Source organism: Podarcis tiliguerta, assembly GCF_965153285.1.
Source record: "Podarcis tiliguerta genome assembly, chromosome: 11".
Classification (NCBI taxonomy): Eukaryota; Metazoa; Chordata; class Lepidosauria; order Squamata; family Lacertidae; genus Podarcis; species Podarcis tiliguerta.
Genome location: NC_139544.1, coordinates 40,767,232 through 40,780,871, shown reverse-complemented (window position 1 = coordinate 40,780,871; position 13,640 = coordinate 40,767,232). Strand labels below are relative to the sequence as shown.

Below are 13,640 nucleotides of genomic sequence, written 5' to 3'. Positions count from 1 at the left end.
CAAACAGGATTGCACTGCTACTGATTAAGTTGTGTTATATTCCCTGCACACTTGTATGTGCAGGTGTCAGGTTTGCATTCTGTGATAGGAGAGGACTTTTTCGGTGTTAGTTCCCTGACTTTGAAAAAAGATTACCATATTTATTGTGTGCATATTGATGTACACCAGCTTGATATTTTATGAGATGGTGGTATATGAATACTTCCAAACTAAAATAAACAGTAATGAATGGAGAAGTTATCTGACACTTCATTACATCTCCCTTGTTTTGCAGCTGCTCTGATGGTAGCAGCCTTGAAGAATGCAATACGCTCTTCTCTGTGCTACCCGAAATTCAGATGGGATTGCATTTTTCAGTATGAATACTTGAGATCATCATACATGTACTTTTAAGTGTTTTCATGTCTGTCTTTTAGGTATTTGGAATGGAATTAGTTGGCTGCTTGTTTTCTCGAAACTGGAATGTACGTGAGATGGCCCTTAGACGTCTCTCCCATGATGTTAGTGGTGCTCTATTATTGGCTAACGGTGAAAGCACTGGAAATTCTGGAAGCAGTGGTGGAAGCACCACAAGTGCTGGAACTCTAGGAGCAGCTATTGGGTCATCACAAACCAGTATCTCAGGAGATGTGGAGTCCTGCTGTAGTGTCCTTTCCATGGTGTGTGCCGATCCCGTCTACAAAGTCTACGTTGCTGCTTTAGTAAGTAGCTTCTTTACGAATATTGAAATTTCAAGATCATTGTTACAGTTTAGAGATGGAAACCACTATTTATGCTGTTGCCAAAGATGTAGAATTTGTGATGACAGCAGAACGACTCCCAAATTGTTGGTTTTTTGGTACGCTCAAAAGAAACTAATGGCCATGGTCCCATTTACTAGAATTATAGCTACCCATTTCATACATCCACTGGAATTTAGAGCTTGACTAGCACAAACAACTTCTGTCTGTGTTTTCTTTCCTCCTGTGTTTTTTAAAGGGAGGTAAATCATGTAAACAGTTTCCTGGTACAAACCTGTATATGCATGGAATTTTTTGATTCTCACAGGAGCTTATGTGCATGGTGAAAGGAAGGAGCTTAAGCTGCTCCATCACATCTGCTCCCAGCGAATGTATGAACTGGGGCTTATTTAGGGAAGAATTCAACACAGCACTATGGCAATTGTTCCATCCGTGCAAGTATTTCAGCTTGCCAGATGGAACGATTTCATCCAATATCTGAAGTGTCTTGTGGCATTAGTACAGCTTATTATTATTATTATTATTATTATTATTATTATTATTATTAGAATTTATATACCACCCTATACACGGAGGTCTCAGGGCGGTTCACAGAAAAGATCAACATAAAAAACCACAATATATATATAATCAAAATAAAAACAACAACCCGTTATTGAGACCCATTGCCAAATGGTTCCGTTGAAAGGCCAGGGTGTGAATGTTCAAATGAAATTGATGCATGGATATCTATGCTTCGGCATACATGGAGAAATACATATTTGAAAAATACAGTTTCTCATATTAGAACACCCAGTGCAGATTACTGAAGCCTCCATTCTAGGTTTCATATACAAGTGTAAGATAAAAGCTATTTCGCCCAGTTTACTTCTAGTAATATTCAGTTTTTGGTTAAGCCAGTAGGAAGCAGATCACAAAAAAAAAAAAAAAAAAAAATTCTAGAAAGCCCAGAGTAACAAAGAGTCTGGCTTTCAGCAGAGGTGATAGGTTGCTTCTGCTAAATAGAGCTTATCAGTTTTCTTTGGAGTATCATCAAAAAGGACTTTATATTATGAGGAAGATGCATAGTGTGGTCATCCTTTATTATCTGTTTCTTTCTGGCCTATCACACTGGACTGCGTTCTTTATACTGTACTAAATAAAACATGTAAAGCAGAGTCTCTGGCATCTGGAAGGCTAATAAATTTGTAGGAAAACATGGATTTATTTTGCTTTCTTACAAAATTTGCCTCGTCTACAAAATTGTATCCTGCAATTGATTAGTCTGTTGCAGCAAAGTTTAGAGTGCATTTTTGTATCCATTGACTAATTTTTGTTATTCTTTTAGAACATATGAAGTGCCTGTATACGGTTTTTTGTGGTTTTTTGCTTTTTAAAACACTCTCTCCCTGCTTTTTCTAGAAAACATTAAGAGCCATGCTGGTATATACACCCTGTCATAGTCTGGCAGAGAGGGCAAAATTGCAACAACTTCTGAAGCCAGTTGTGGAAACTATATTGGTGAAATGCGCAGATGCTAACAGGTATAGTGTTTGGTCTATTCAAACTTTTTACAAATCTGTATTTTAAAAAACTTCATAAAAGATTAAGGAAAATTCATGTAAAAACAAATTTTTGGCTGTTTGTTGATTTATGGTCTGTATTTGAAGTTATTTTGGAACATAAAATTGGTTATACCGTAAAAAATACTCACCAGCAACTCTTTGAATATTATCTAGGTATTATTACTCTTAAATTGATACATTGGATTTCATTTTTCCATAACAATTTTCTGGAAAGTGTAAATGCTCAGATTTTTCAAAAAATTAGGATATAATTTTCTTGTCATAGTTGGTTGTGTGCATTATCAGATGTGTCATAATGTTGCACAGTGGATGCACAGCACATCATAAAAGATCTGTGTACTGTCCCACATATGGGTCAGCGCATGTACAAGCAAAATCTATTCTCTTATCTTTCCAACTTCTAAAGTACTCGGAGAGTGTGTGTGTCTGGGCTCTCTTGGATAGCAGGTTGCCTTTCAATTGTTTTTTTTCCTCTGTGGGTCTAAGCGACCATCAGATGCTCACCAAATAACTGAGTTCTTAATAAGCCAGCAGTGAGCACTAGCTGTCTTGAAATGGTTGGTTTTGCCTAAGTCAGAGCAGTTTGTTAAGAAAGCAAAAAATGTTTCCACTGACTTAGCATACAAACTAGATCACATAGTACTACAGAAATAAGTCCTACAGAAACTTCAAGAAATTGTATGAATTCCAAAACTGATGCCCTAGACCAGTGATGGCCAAACTTGACCCTCCAGCTGTTTTGGGACTACAACTCCCATCATCCCTAGCTAACAGGACCAGAGGTCAGGGATGATGGGAACTGTAGTCCCAAAACAGCTGGAGGGCCAAGTTTGACCATCACTGATCTAGACCAAAAATCTGTCAGCATGGACAAAGGGAAACCTCTGGCATCTAGAGCACCAGTTTTGGAAGTTGAAGGTGATAGAGCCAACAGAAACTTGAGACAGCCCCACTAAAGTATCCATTTAATCGATTACCAGACCTTCAGTATTGAGGGTATGCATCAGAACTCGCACAGCTAGCTGAGGGAAAGCTGGACAGTTTAGACTGAGTTTAAACAGATACCACCTTAAACCAAGGATGAATAAATAGCCTTAATCCCAGATTTGGGGTGGCACTGCCATCCAACCAATCCATGGGAGAACAGTGGGGAATCCTTACTTTGGTGTCACCTGTTGAAGAACAACCTTGTTTTACTTTCTTAAAAGTATATATTAATGGAAGCATGTTGAAATGGGTATTTATGAATTATGAAAACTGCTCCTAATTTTGACCATGCTGTTTTCAGAAATATCATTGATAAAGATCTTACATGATTGGTTCTCTGCCTGTTGTAAAAATAAAACAAAAACATAGAGCTATACGTACAGAATTCATGTGATAAAGACATTGTTTTTTGTTTTTTACTTTTTATAGCCGCACAAGCCAACTTTCAGTTTCAACACTCCTTGAGATGTGCAAGGGCCAAGCTGGAGAACTGGCAGTTGGTAGAGAAATACTTAACTCTGGTAAAACTTCATTGTATACTTATTTGTATAGTAACATCAGTATACCTAGTGCTTTACAGAGTATCATAAGGGGCGGGAAATGCTTGCCTCTTCCTTTACTCAGTGGGCTTCTTGGGGCAATAGTAACTACGGATGAATGTGAGCAAACACTGTCACACATACTTTATACAGTTGTTCATAAGGGCTGAAAGATTAACCAAAGACTTCCTACTGTAGATAAGGAGCTTTGAGATGAAATTTGGAGTGGCAGAGGAGAAAATCTAAAAAAATTCTAATAATAACAACATATGATCAGTTGTTCTAAAGAAAACTAAATTCCAGCATGGTGGAGTCCAATACTTAATTAAGTTGGAAATTTAAAAATAATCTTATGTACTAGCAGTCGCCAGACCACCATTAATTAAGCCCATTTGATTGTGGAGCTTATTTCTCCCCACCACCAAAGGGTTCATCAAATGAACACAAGATCTTTTTATTTTGATGCTGCATCTTCATGGTTTTGTGAGCATCCCACTCAAATCATCTTGATGGCCATTGATCTGCATAAAGTACCTACTGTGTACTAGGCCATACACTAAAAGCAATAACAAACCCCACTTCACATGTTTGCATTCTAAATTAAGAGCAAAACCAAAAGAGATGAGAAAAGAGAAGGTGTAAAGTTGTAAATAAAATAAAATAGGTACAACAGGGAAATTAAAATAAAAGAGAGAGTAAGTGAAGATAAATTGAAGATCAAAGTGGAAAAGCAAGGGAATTTTGGCGGGGATGGTGGAGAGATTAAGCCAGCTGAGTTTATAAAGGAAGAATTCCTACACATTGTTTCATTAGAAGAGAGGGTACAAGCATTAACTTATATTAGAGAGGTGTAACAAATAAATTGATCTTGGGTGAAAAGTACAGTAGAAAAATAAGGAACTAGAAGACTGTAAAATGATTTAATGATTTTGAATCTAATACAAAGAATGGCTAATCATTGGAGAGAATGAAATAGTAGTGTGATGTTGCTAAAATGTTGGTTGAAATACAGTAGACAAGCAGGCAAATTCAGAGCAGAAGAGGTTTAAAATTGAGAAACAAGGATAAAGACATCACAGTAAATGTGTTGGATTGCGGACCTAGGGTTATATGTAAGTTATACTTTGAATAGACCCATTTAAAGGAATGGACCCAAGTTCATCATTACTAAACTTCATTTAATAGAAGTAAACTTCAATATTTCATTACTAAAATATTGATTCTGTGGCACCTGAATTGGCAGAATTTGAGAGCTACTTGAACATGGTGGTGAATGCAAAATAGTACTTTCCAGTCTTCAATGAATGCATATAGACAGAACTGTGGATATGCTTGTAATGATTTTTGTAACCTTTAAAACATTCATGTGACATGTGAGCTTGTGCTGTGAACTTCAAGCAGATGGGATGGAAATGTGAATGAAGGACAAGCCTTTCCAATGTCATTTATTTTGGGAACTTTGCTTACAGCATTAAAAAAAGGGGGGGGGAACTGGTTCTTCTAATATGAATTCACTTTAGTGGCAAGCAAAAGCAATCAGCACTGGTGAAATTCATGATGAAAAATTGTAACAGGTTGTAACACCCCCCCAAAAGTGACTTGGCTGAAAAGGGGGAGAGCTTCACATAACTTCACATAAAACAATATATTTTGGTGAAATATCTTTAATTCTGTTTAATTCTTTTTCTTTTGTAGGGTCCATTGGCATTGGTGGTATTGATTTTGTCTTAAATTGCATCCTTGGAACACAGCCTGAACCAAACAACTGGCAAGCACTGCTTGGGCGCCTTTGTCTTATAGATAGACTGCTGTTGGAGTTTCCTGGTGAATTTTATCCCCACATTGTCAGTGGGGATATTTTACAGGCAGACACTGTCGTAGACAGGTACTACATTAGAAAAATTTGATTTTAGGAAATAATTTTTTTACAAAAACACTTTTTGTTAACTATACCATAGTTGACTTGCTGCTTTAAATGCTTGGTGCGCTTTATTTTTTGGCTGCAGAGACATTAACTCTGCTTTGTGTTTACTTTTAGGTACAAAAAGCTGCTGTCACTGTTGAACTTTGCTCTGCAGTCAATTGACAACTCCCACTCAATGGTTGGCAAATTGTCACGGAGGGTATTTTTAAGTGCTGCCAGAATGGTTGCAAGAGTACCGCACGTGTTTGTTAAACTGTTAGAAATGTTGAATATGACGAGCTCAACGCATTACACAAGGATGCGCCGGCGGTTGATGGCTATAGCAGATGAAATGGAAATTGCAGAAGCCATCCAGCTCGGTATGGAGGAGATGCATTCCGGCGAATGCAGGCGCGAATTTGCACAGCCACCAGTTCCTGATAACTCTCCAGAGTCCACAGAGAGCAATACTCCAAATAACACGATTCAGTTATCAGGGAAAAGTGGGAAAGGTGTGGGTGACAAAAAACCAAGTGCCAGTCCAGAGGACATTTCTGACATGGTGGCTGGTATGTCTCTGGGACTTTCTGTTTCTTCAGGAACAATGGAGCAACCAAAACCAGCCGTTCAAACAAAAGGCAGACCCCACGGTCAGTGCTTGAACTCTTCTCTCTCATCCTGTCATTCCCAATCCGTATTCCCAACTTTGTCGTCCCCCACTACGCCATCCGTACCCGCGGGCGCTGATGTTTCTAAACTCAGACCTCAGGGATTTGTTCCCTGCAAAATGCCCTCTGCTTCTCCTCAGACGCAACGGAAGCTTTCTCTCCAGATTCAAAGAAACTGTGCTGAACATAAAGAATCAGAAAAACTGTCTCCTGTCTTTACACAGGCCCGGCCTTTGCCATTCAGTCATATACACCGGCCAAAGCCATCTCGACCTACTCCATGTGAAATGAACAAGCAGGGGGAAGCCTCCAAAAACAGCATGACGCTTAATTTAAATGATATATCACAGTGTGATAGCAATAGTAGTAGCAATAATAGTGCAGTCATACCAAGTGAAGAGACTGTTTTCACCCCTGTGGAAGAGAAACGTAGCCAGCTGGATATTAATACAGAACTCAATTCCAGTATGGAGGACTTACTTGAGGCTTCGATGCCAGCGAGTGATGGAACAGTCACGTTCAAATCTGAAGTGGCGGTTCTGTCTCCTGAGCGCGCGGAAAACGACAACACATACAAAGATGATGTGAACCATAATCAGAAATGCAAGGAAAAGATGGAAGCTGAAGAAGAGGAAGCTTTAGCTATTGCCATGGCAATGTCAGCATCTCAGGATGCCCTTCCAGTAGTTCCTCAATTGCAGGTTGAAAATGGTGAAGATATCATAATCATTCAGCAGGATGTGAGTACACTGGCTTTTGTATTTTCTTAGCACAATGCATTTCTTGCATTTGATTTGGAAAACCAAAGGAAAAACAGTTTTGCCCTTTAAGACACAGTGGGTTGCTTCCAAACCATGCCATTCATCCGAAGGGGGAGGGAAGCCATTTTCAGCCATTGCCCGCTGAACCTGCTCCAGAAGCTGGGGGCTCTCTCAACCAGATGTACGGGGCTGTGGGGGGGGGGGCGAGGAGCTGAAAATTACTTCCTTTCCCATTCCACTGACAAAAGCTTTGCCATCAGCTGAGCAACACTTTTGAAATGAAACCGTAATGGTTCAAGGAAAACTCAACCGTATTTTGGTGGCTATGCATGTCACTTTTTCCTTCAGCCAATTTACCGGGGGGGGGGGGGAGGAATGGGCTTCATTTGGACTTCGACTATAACTGGGTTCTGTGTCCTTTCCATACCAAGCTCTAAGGCACATCACTTCATTAGTTTATATATTAGAACTGGGGAAAATAGGTATAGGGAATAGCATGTTGTTTGCATGTGGTGGGTAGGGTTCACTGATACCATCAAGCCTAAATGAGTGTTGGGGGAGGGGTTGTAGTACCTGAATTATCGCTTAGAGCTGAAAGAAGAAATTAGGGTAGCAATGAAAGGAAGAGTGCTCTTTGAGCTCAAATTGATCATGCATGGAATCACAACTGAATATACAAAATGCAAAATAGAAGTAGGACTGAAATCTGTCTGGTGGGCATTATCTTGCCCAGAGGTGAAATACAGGCACGCCAGGCCTTGAGGTCTGCATTCCTACTCCCTTTGCACTCTGTGGAATTAGGTTGCTTTAAGACAGGAATTCAGTATTTGTACTAATTTGGTTATCTCTGTGTGGATACTGTCACTTCCATGGTTTAGTCATTAGATTTAGGTGACACTTGGAGTTGAGAAGATTTCTTTTTCTGTTCTGTTCTTTTTGGTGAGGGGCAATAAAGTTAATTGTCTTGCTTCCCAACTGGCGTGTCCTCTAGCCTTCCACAATAACCTCCACCAGTCAGCAAGGTACAAATGTTTTATCAAGGGAACCCCCCTGTGATGTATACCAAACACTACAATTGTTGAAGAAATAAAAGACAAACATACATATAATAGCAATTCTAAACTGTACAGAGATCATCTACTTGATGGTTTGTGTGTGTGTGTGTTACTTTTTTGTCTTTGCAGTAAGAAATATCTCATGGTGATATTTCCAAATGTAAGATTTTATTAAGCGAGTAGTTCGAAAGTGAAACATTAGGACTGGTTAGTTTTTAGAATTTGAACAAAACCCTATATACAGGTACTGTATAAACGTGGATACAATCGTTGTGTTTTGAAATTATTAGAATGTGTGTCTTTTTTTATTACCCTTTTCTTGGATAACATTGGGTGTTAATGGGTTCACATACAGCTATTTGTTTAATTTGCAGACACCAGAGACGCTGCCTGGGCATACCAAAGCAAAGCACCATTACAGGGAAGATATAGAATGGCTTAAAGGTCAACAAATTGGCCTTGGTGCCTTTTCTTCATGTTATCAAGCTCAGGATGTTGGAACTGGGACGTTAATGGCAGTGAAACAGGTAAATGTTCCTCTGTTGTGATGTGAAAGTTTTGTCAGCATTAACTTAATATTTGGAAAAGAAAATCAAGGTAGTACAGAGGTCTGGAAAGATTTGTCCTCAGTTATGTTAGTTCTGAAAATTTTGACACTGGTTTCTTTTACACATATTCTGCCCAACTTAATGCCTTAAGATAGGGAAGGACTTGGACTATTGGAGGAAGTGATAATGAAAACTGCTTTTATTCTAGGCAGCTCCACACACTAAGTCCCCCCCTCCCCCTTGCATGGGGGGAATCTTTAGGAAGGTGGGAAACATACATGTTCAGCAAGAGTGTTTTATCTTTCTTACTGCACTTCCCGTGTCATAGTTTATACATTTCTCCAAAATCCATTTTTCTCCGCATGTGAAGTGGCTGCCTGCGGTTGCTTAAGGGAAAGAAGAAAGCAAGAGAACAAAAACAGAAGTTTTATATAGTGGGTAGAATCAGATAGCTTGTCCTATGTTGAACCTCTTTCTTGAAGGTGCTCAACATGGTTTGCAGCTTCAGTTACAACAATGTCAATACGATCCTCTATTGTTGAAGCAAAATTTGACCTGGCTTTGTGTGATGCAGGTGACATATGTCAGGAATACATCATCTGAGCAGGAAGAGGTGGTAGAAGCTCTGCGGGAAGAGATAAGAATGATGGGTCATCTAAATCACCCTAATATAATTCGAATGATGGGTGCTACGTGTGAGAAGAGCAATTACAATCTCTTTATAGAATGGATGGCAGGTAAGTGTGCCCCCAAACTACATTCATCTCTCTCTACCTGCCTCTAGATTTGTAGTCCGTCCCTTTTGCCATCTCTCTAAATTGAAATTAACTTTACCCAAATTGTGGGATGTAAATGATACAATACTATGTTTCGTGTACGTGCCACTCTTTCTGATAAAGGAAATTCTAAACTACTAGGACCCCAAAAGTAAATTCAGAAAGTTGAGCTTAAAACTATTTCACTTGTCTGCATTGGTATACCCAATTTTGAAACTATTTCAATGGCAGTAAAATCCAGATTGTTTTCATGAGCAGTGTACTAGTGACTAAAATGTTAACTCTCATCTTCCAGGGGGATCTGTTGCTCATTTGTTAAGTAAATATGGAGCCTTCAAAGATTCTGTGATTGCGAACTACACAGAACAGTTGCTTCGTGGCCTTGCTTACCTTCATGAGAATCAGATAATTCACAGAGATGTCAAAGGTAAGAACAGTGCTACTATAGTTATTATAACCTGTAATTGCTTATTTATTAAATTTGTATACCACCCTGCAGTTCACAGCATAAAAATGCATAATACATAATAATAATCTAGAGTAATAATTTATTTCTTATACCCTGCCCATCTGACTGGGTTGCCCCAGCCACTCTGAGCAGCTTCCAACAAAATATAAAGAGACAGAAAACAGGAACAGAAACAAAACAAACCAATACCTCACTAACAACAAGGAAACAGGATGTTACTCAGCCAATGGAGAGGAACATTTTCACCTGATGCCTAAAGGCATATAATGAAGGCATCAGGCAGGCCTCCCTGGGGAGAGCATTCCTCAAACAGGGAACCACCGCAGAAAAGACCTGTTCTTGTGTTGCCACCCTCCTGACCTCTCGTGGGAGAGGTACATGAAGAACGATGATCACAGGTCTGGATTGATGGCATCGAAAGCCACTGAGCAGTTGAGGAGAATTAAAGAGGACACATCCTGTCTCTCTCCTGACATAAGTCATCATGCAGGGTAACCAAAGCAGTTTCTGTGCCAAAGAGTGTGTAAACCCCAATAGAAATGGAAAACTGATCTAGAAAATCAGTTTCCTTCAAGAGCGCCAAGACTTCTGTTACCTTTGGGTTTTGCACTTCTCCAGATTTTGTGATGCAGTTCTCAACTCTCAAAAGCCATACCTTAATGATTAAAAAGCACTTTTAAAGATACAGTATTGTAAGATACATAAATTTCTGTCCAGATTTTCCTGTTAAAAATCCAGAGATTAATGCAACAACAAGATAGAATAGATTTATGATTGAACACATGTCATGCTAACTGTCTAGTTGGGGGAATGGGTACATGAAGGGTTTTATTTTTAAAAAAATGTATTTGGGGGTTCCTGTCCTCCTTTAGGTTCTTCAAGCATAAGATTTGCCTTTATATTCTTTGTGTTCTGAAAACATTAAACATCAATAGAAGAAATGGTGGCGGCGGCGGTGATATAGTCTACTCAGTGGTTTTTGTTCTCACTTATGTCTAAACTGTTTGCAAGCAGGATAAAAATGTATTTTGGTGAACACCCAAACCCACACCCAAATGTAACTTGCTATAGCAGTATTGCAAGACCTTCTGTTGATAAATATTGCTCTTGTTTCTCTTCCAATAGAAAAAAACGGAATTTGGTTTACAGGGGGAGAAATCTTTCAGGTGTTTTTTCAATATTTGGTGGGAGAAAGTCACTTTTGGAGAAAGGTTGCAGTTTTTGGTTATATGGCATTGTCTAATTTTGAATGGAGGCTATTTGTGTACCCTGAAGGAAAATACCCAAATCTTTGGTATTCTGATTGATAGTAATGTTTGTTTCTACCATTTGTGTGCACCCAAGCCTGTCTGTCTCCCTCACAGAGACCCACCCACAGCAGCAACTAAATTAATTTCTTATTACGTTCACAGGTGCGAACTTGTTAATTGACAGCACAGGCCATAGGTTAAGAATTGCGGATTTTGGAGCTGCAGCTAGGTTGGCATCTAAAGGAACTGGCGCTGGAGAGTTTCAAGGACAGTTGTTGGGGACCATTGCATTTATGGCACCCGAGGTAAGAATTCAGTGGGGCAACTTTGGGAAAAGATTAACTGCTTGATTATTATCTTAAGACAGAAGAGGGGAACCTGTGGCCCTCCCAAATGTTGAACTCGCTGCTCTGGCTGGCGTGTTCAGTACTCCCCATCACTGGTCTACGTGCTTGCTCAGCTGCAATACCTAAAGAGGCATCCTGTGCAATGCAGACAAGAGAAAGCAGTGTAGTTTTGCCCTACTTGCCTTTTGAAAGATTATACATTCCCTTGTTCCACTACTTGGATTGGCAAACATGTGACTATAACAACAACTATGGCTATTCAAATCAAGCCAACTTGATCAAGGTTGCCTGCACCAAACCATGCCATGCTATCTCTGTGTCTGCCACCATCTTATTTTGAACCTCTTGAGTAGGACAGGATCTCTGAAGTAGTGAGTTTAAACTAAGAAAAGAGTTTGCTGCCAGCAGCATATCCCCTTTCCCCTCCCCCTTGAACAAGAATGTAGCAAATTTGAGCCAATGGTCTGAAACATGGAAAATTGCTCCTTGTTACTGCTCTTAGTTATTGCTCTTTGTCACTGTATCTAGTTATATTTCTACCTGGATGTTGTGCAGAACAGGTTTGATTAGGTTAGATTACTGCAATACATGGGGCTGCCTCTGAAGATGGTTCGGAAACTTTGCTGGGGCCAGGTTGCTCACCAGGGCAAGACGATTTAAGCATATAGCACCAATCATGACCCAGCTGCACTGGCTGCCAATTAGTTCCCAAGCCCAAATCAAAGTGCTGGTTTTGACCTATAAAGCCTTAAACGGCTCAGGACTGCAATATCTCAAGGACCACCTCTTCCCATATCAACTGACCCAGACCTTGTGATCGAGGGTTGGCAACACGAGAATGAGCCTTTTCTGTGGTGGCTCCATGCTTGTAGAATGTGCCTTTGCTACATATCTTCAGGCACCAGGCAAAAACATTCTTCTTCTCCCAGACCTTTGACCAGGCATAGGCAAACTCAGCCCTCCAGATGTTTTGGGGCTACAGTTCCCATCATCCCTGCCAATGATCCTGTTAGCTAGGGGTGATGGGAGTTGTAGTCCCAAAACATCTGGAGGGCCGAGTTTGCCTATGCCTGCCTTTGACTAATTAAAAAAATTATGGCCTTTTAAACTGTGTGTGTGCGATTGTGGTTTTTTTGCTGTTGCTATTGTATGTATTTTGTTTTTATATTGTAAACCTCCCTTTGCTCCTTGGATGAAGCGCAGTATAGAAATCAAATAAATAAGTTGTCAGTCCTGCCATAATCCCACACAGAGGTGTCTGCTGAAACTATCATTATATTAACCATGGAAGGTTCTTAAAATACTTTCTATACTGCTGCTACAAGATTTGTAGAAATTAAACTTGTCTTTCTTCTCCTTCAGGTGTTAAGAGGCCAGCAGTATGGTAGGAGCTGTGATGTGTGGAGCATTGGTTGTGCCATTATAGAAATGGCTTGTGCTAAACCCCCCTGGAACGCAGAGAAACATTCCAATCATCTTGCTTTGATATTTAAGGTAAGGTGATAAGTAAGAGAATTATCTACAAAACCTGTAGGTGGGAGCAATTCCACTGGAAACTTATACCATACAGACAACATTGAAACAAATTTAGAGCTGCCAAAAATGCTTTTTTAAGTTCTTTTGAAAGGACAATGTATTCTATTTTGAAAATATCCTAGTCTGAAAAGTACCCACAGTTCTCTAATATGGGCATCTTATGAAATTTGCCCTAATTGAGAATATCATATAAGTACAGTATATTCATTAGCATGGTCCTGCCAAAGGAATGTATTGAGGGCACATTTTTGAGGATTCTGTTTTTCATAGGTTTAGGACTGGGTTTTATTACCGTACTTAAGAGTTGCAAAGACAGTGGTTGGGACTTCAGCAAGAACTTTCTAAAAACCCTGCTGTACATGATCTACCCAGTGATCCTATTGCTGTCATCCATATCTGAATAGTACCATATGCTGTTCAATAGCAACTTCAGTCTTTGGAAAGACCATTCATTGAAATGATGTACAAGGATGAAGAAGCTAGATAGACTGGAAAC

General features: G+C 39.6%; 1 protein-coding gene across 6 annotated transcripts in view; it reads left to right on the top strand.

The window, feature by feature from the left end:
• The window catches only part of MAP3K1 (mitogen-activated protein kinase kinase kinase 1), a 59,124-nt gene that overhangs the window by 42,222 nt on the left and 3,262 nt on the right, over positions 1–13,640 (top strand). For all 6 annotated transcript variants that reach the window (XM_083403635.1, XM_083403637.1, XM_083403638.1 and 3 more), the window contains 10 exons: positions 417–701; positions 2,142–2,263; positions 3,722–3,813; positions 5,527–5,716; positions 5,870–7,142; positions 8,593–8,745; positions 9,341–9,503; positions 9,838–9,969; positions 11,424–11,566; positions 12,971–13,102. In XM_083403635.1, the coding sequence (XP_083259761.1) occupies positions 417–701; positions 2,142–2,263; positions 3,722–3,813; positions 5,527–5,716; positions 5,870–7,142; positions 8,593–8,745; positions 9,341–9,503; positions 9,838–9,969; positions 11,424–11,566; positions 12,971–13,102 (2,685 nt within the window). The remainder of the gene's footprint in view (positions 1–416; positions 702–2,141; positions 2,264–3,721; positions 3,814–5,526; positions 5,717–5,869; positions 7,143–8,592; positions 8,746–9,340; positions 9,504–9,837; positions 9,970–11,423; positions 11,567–12,970; positions 13,103–13,640) is intronic.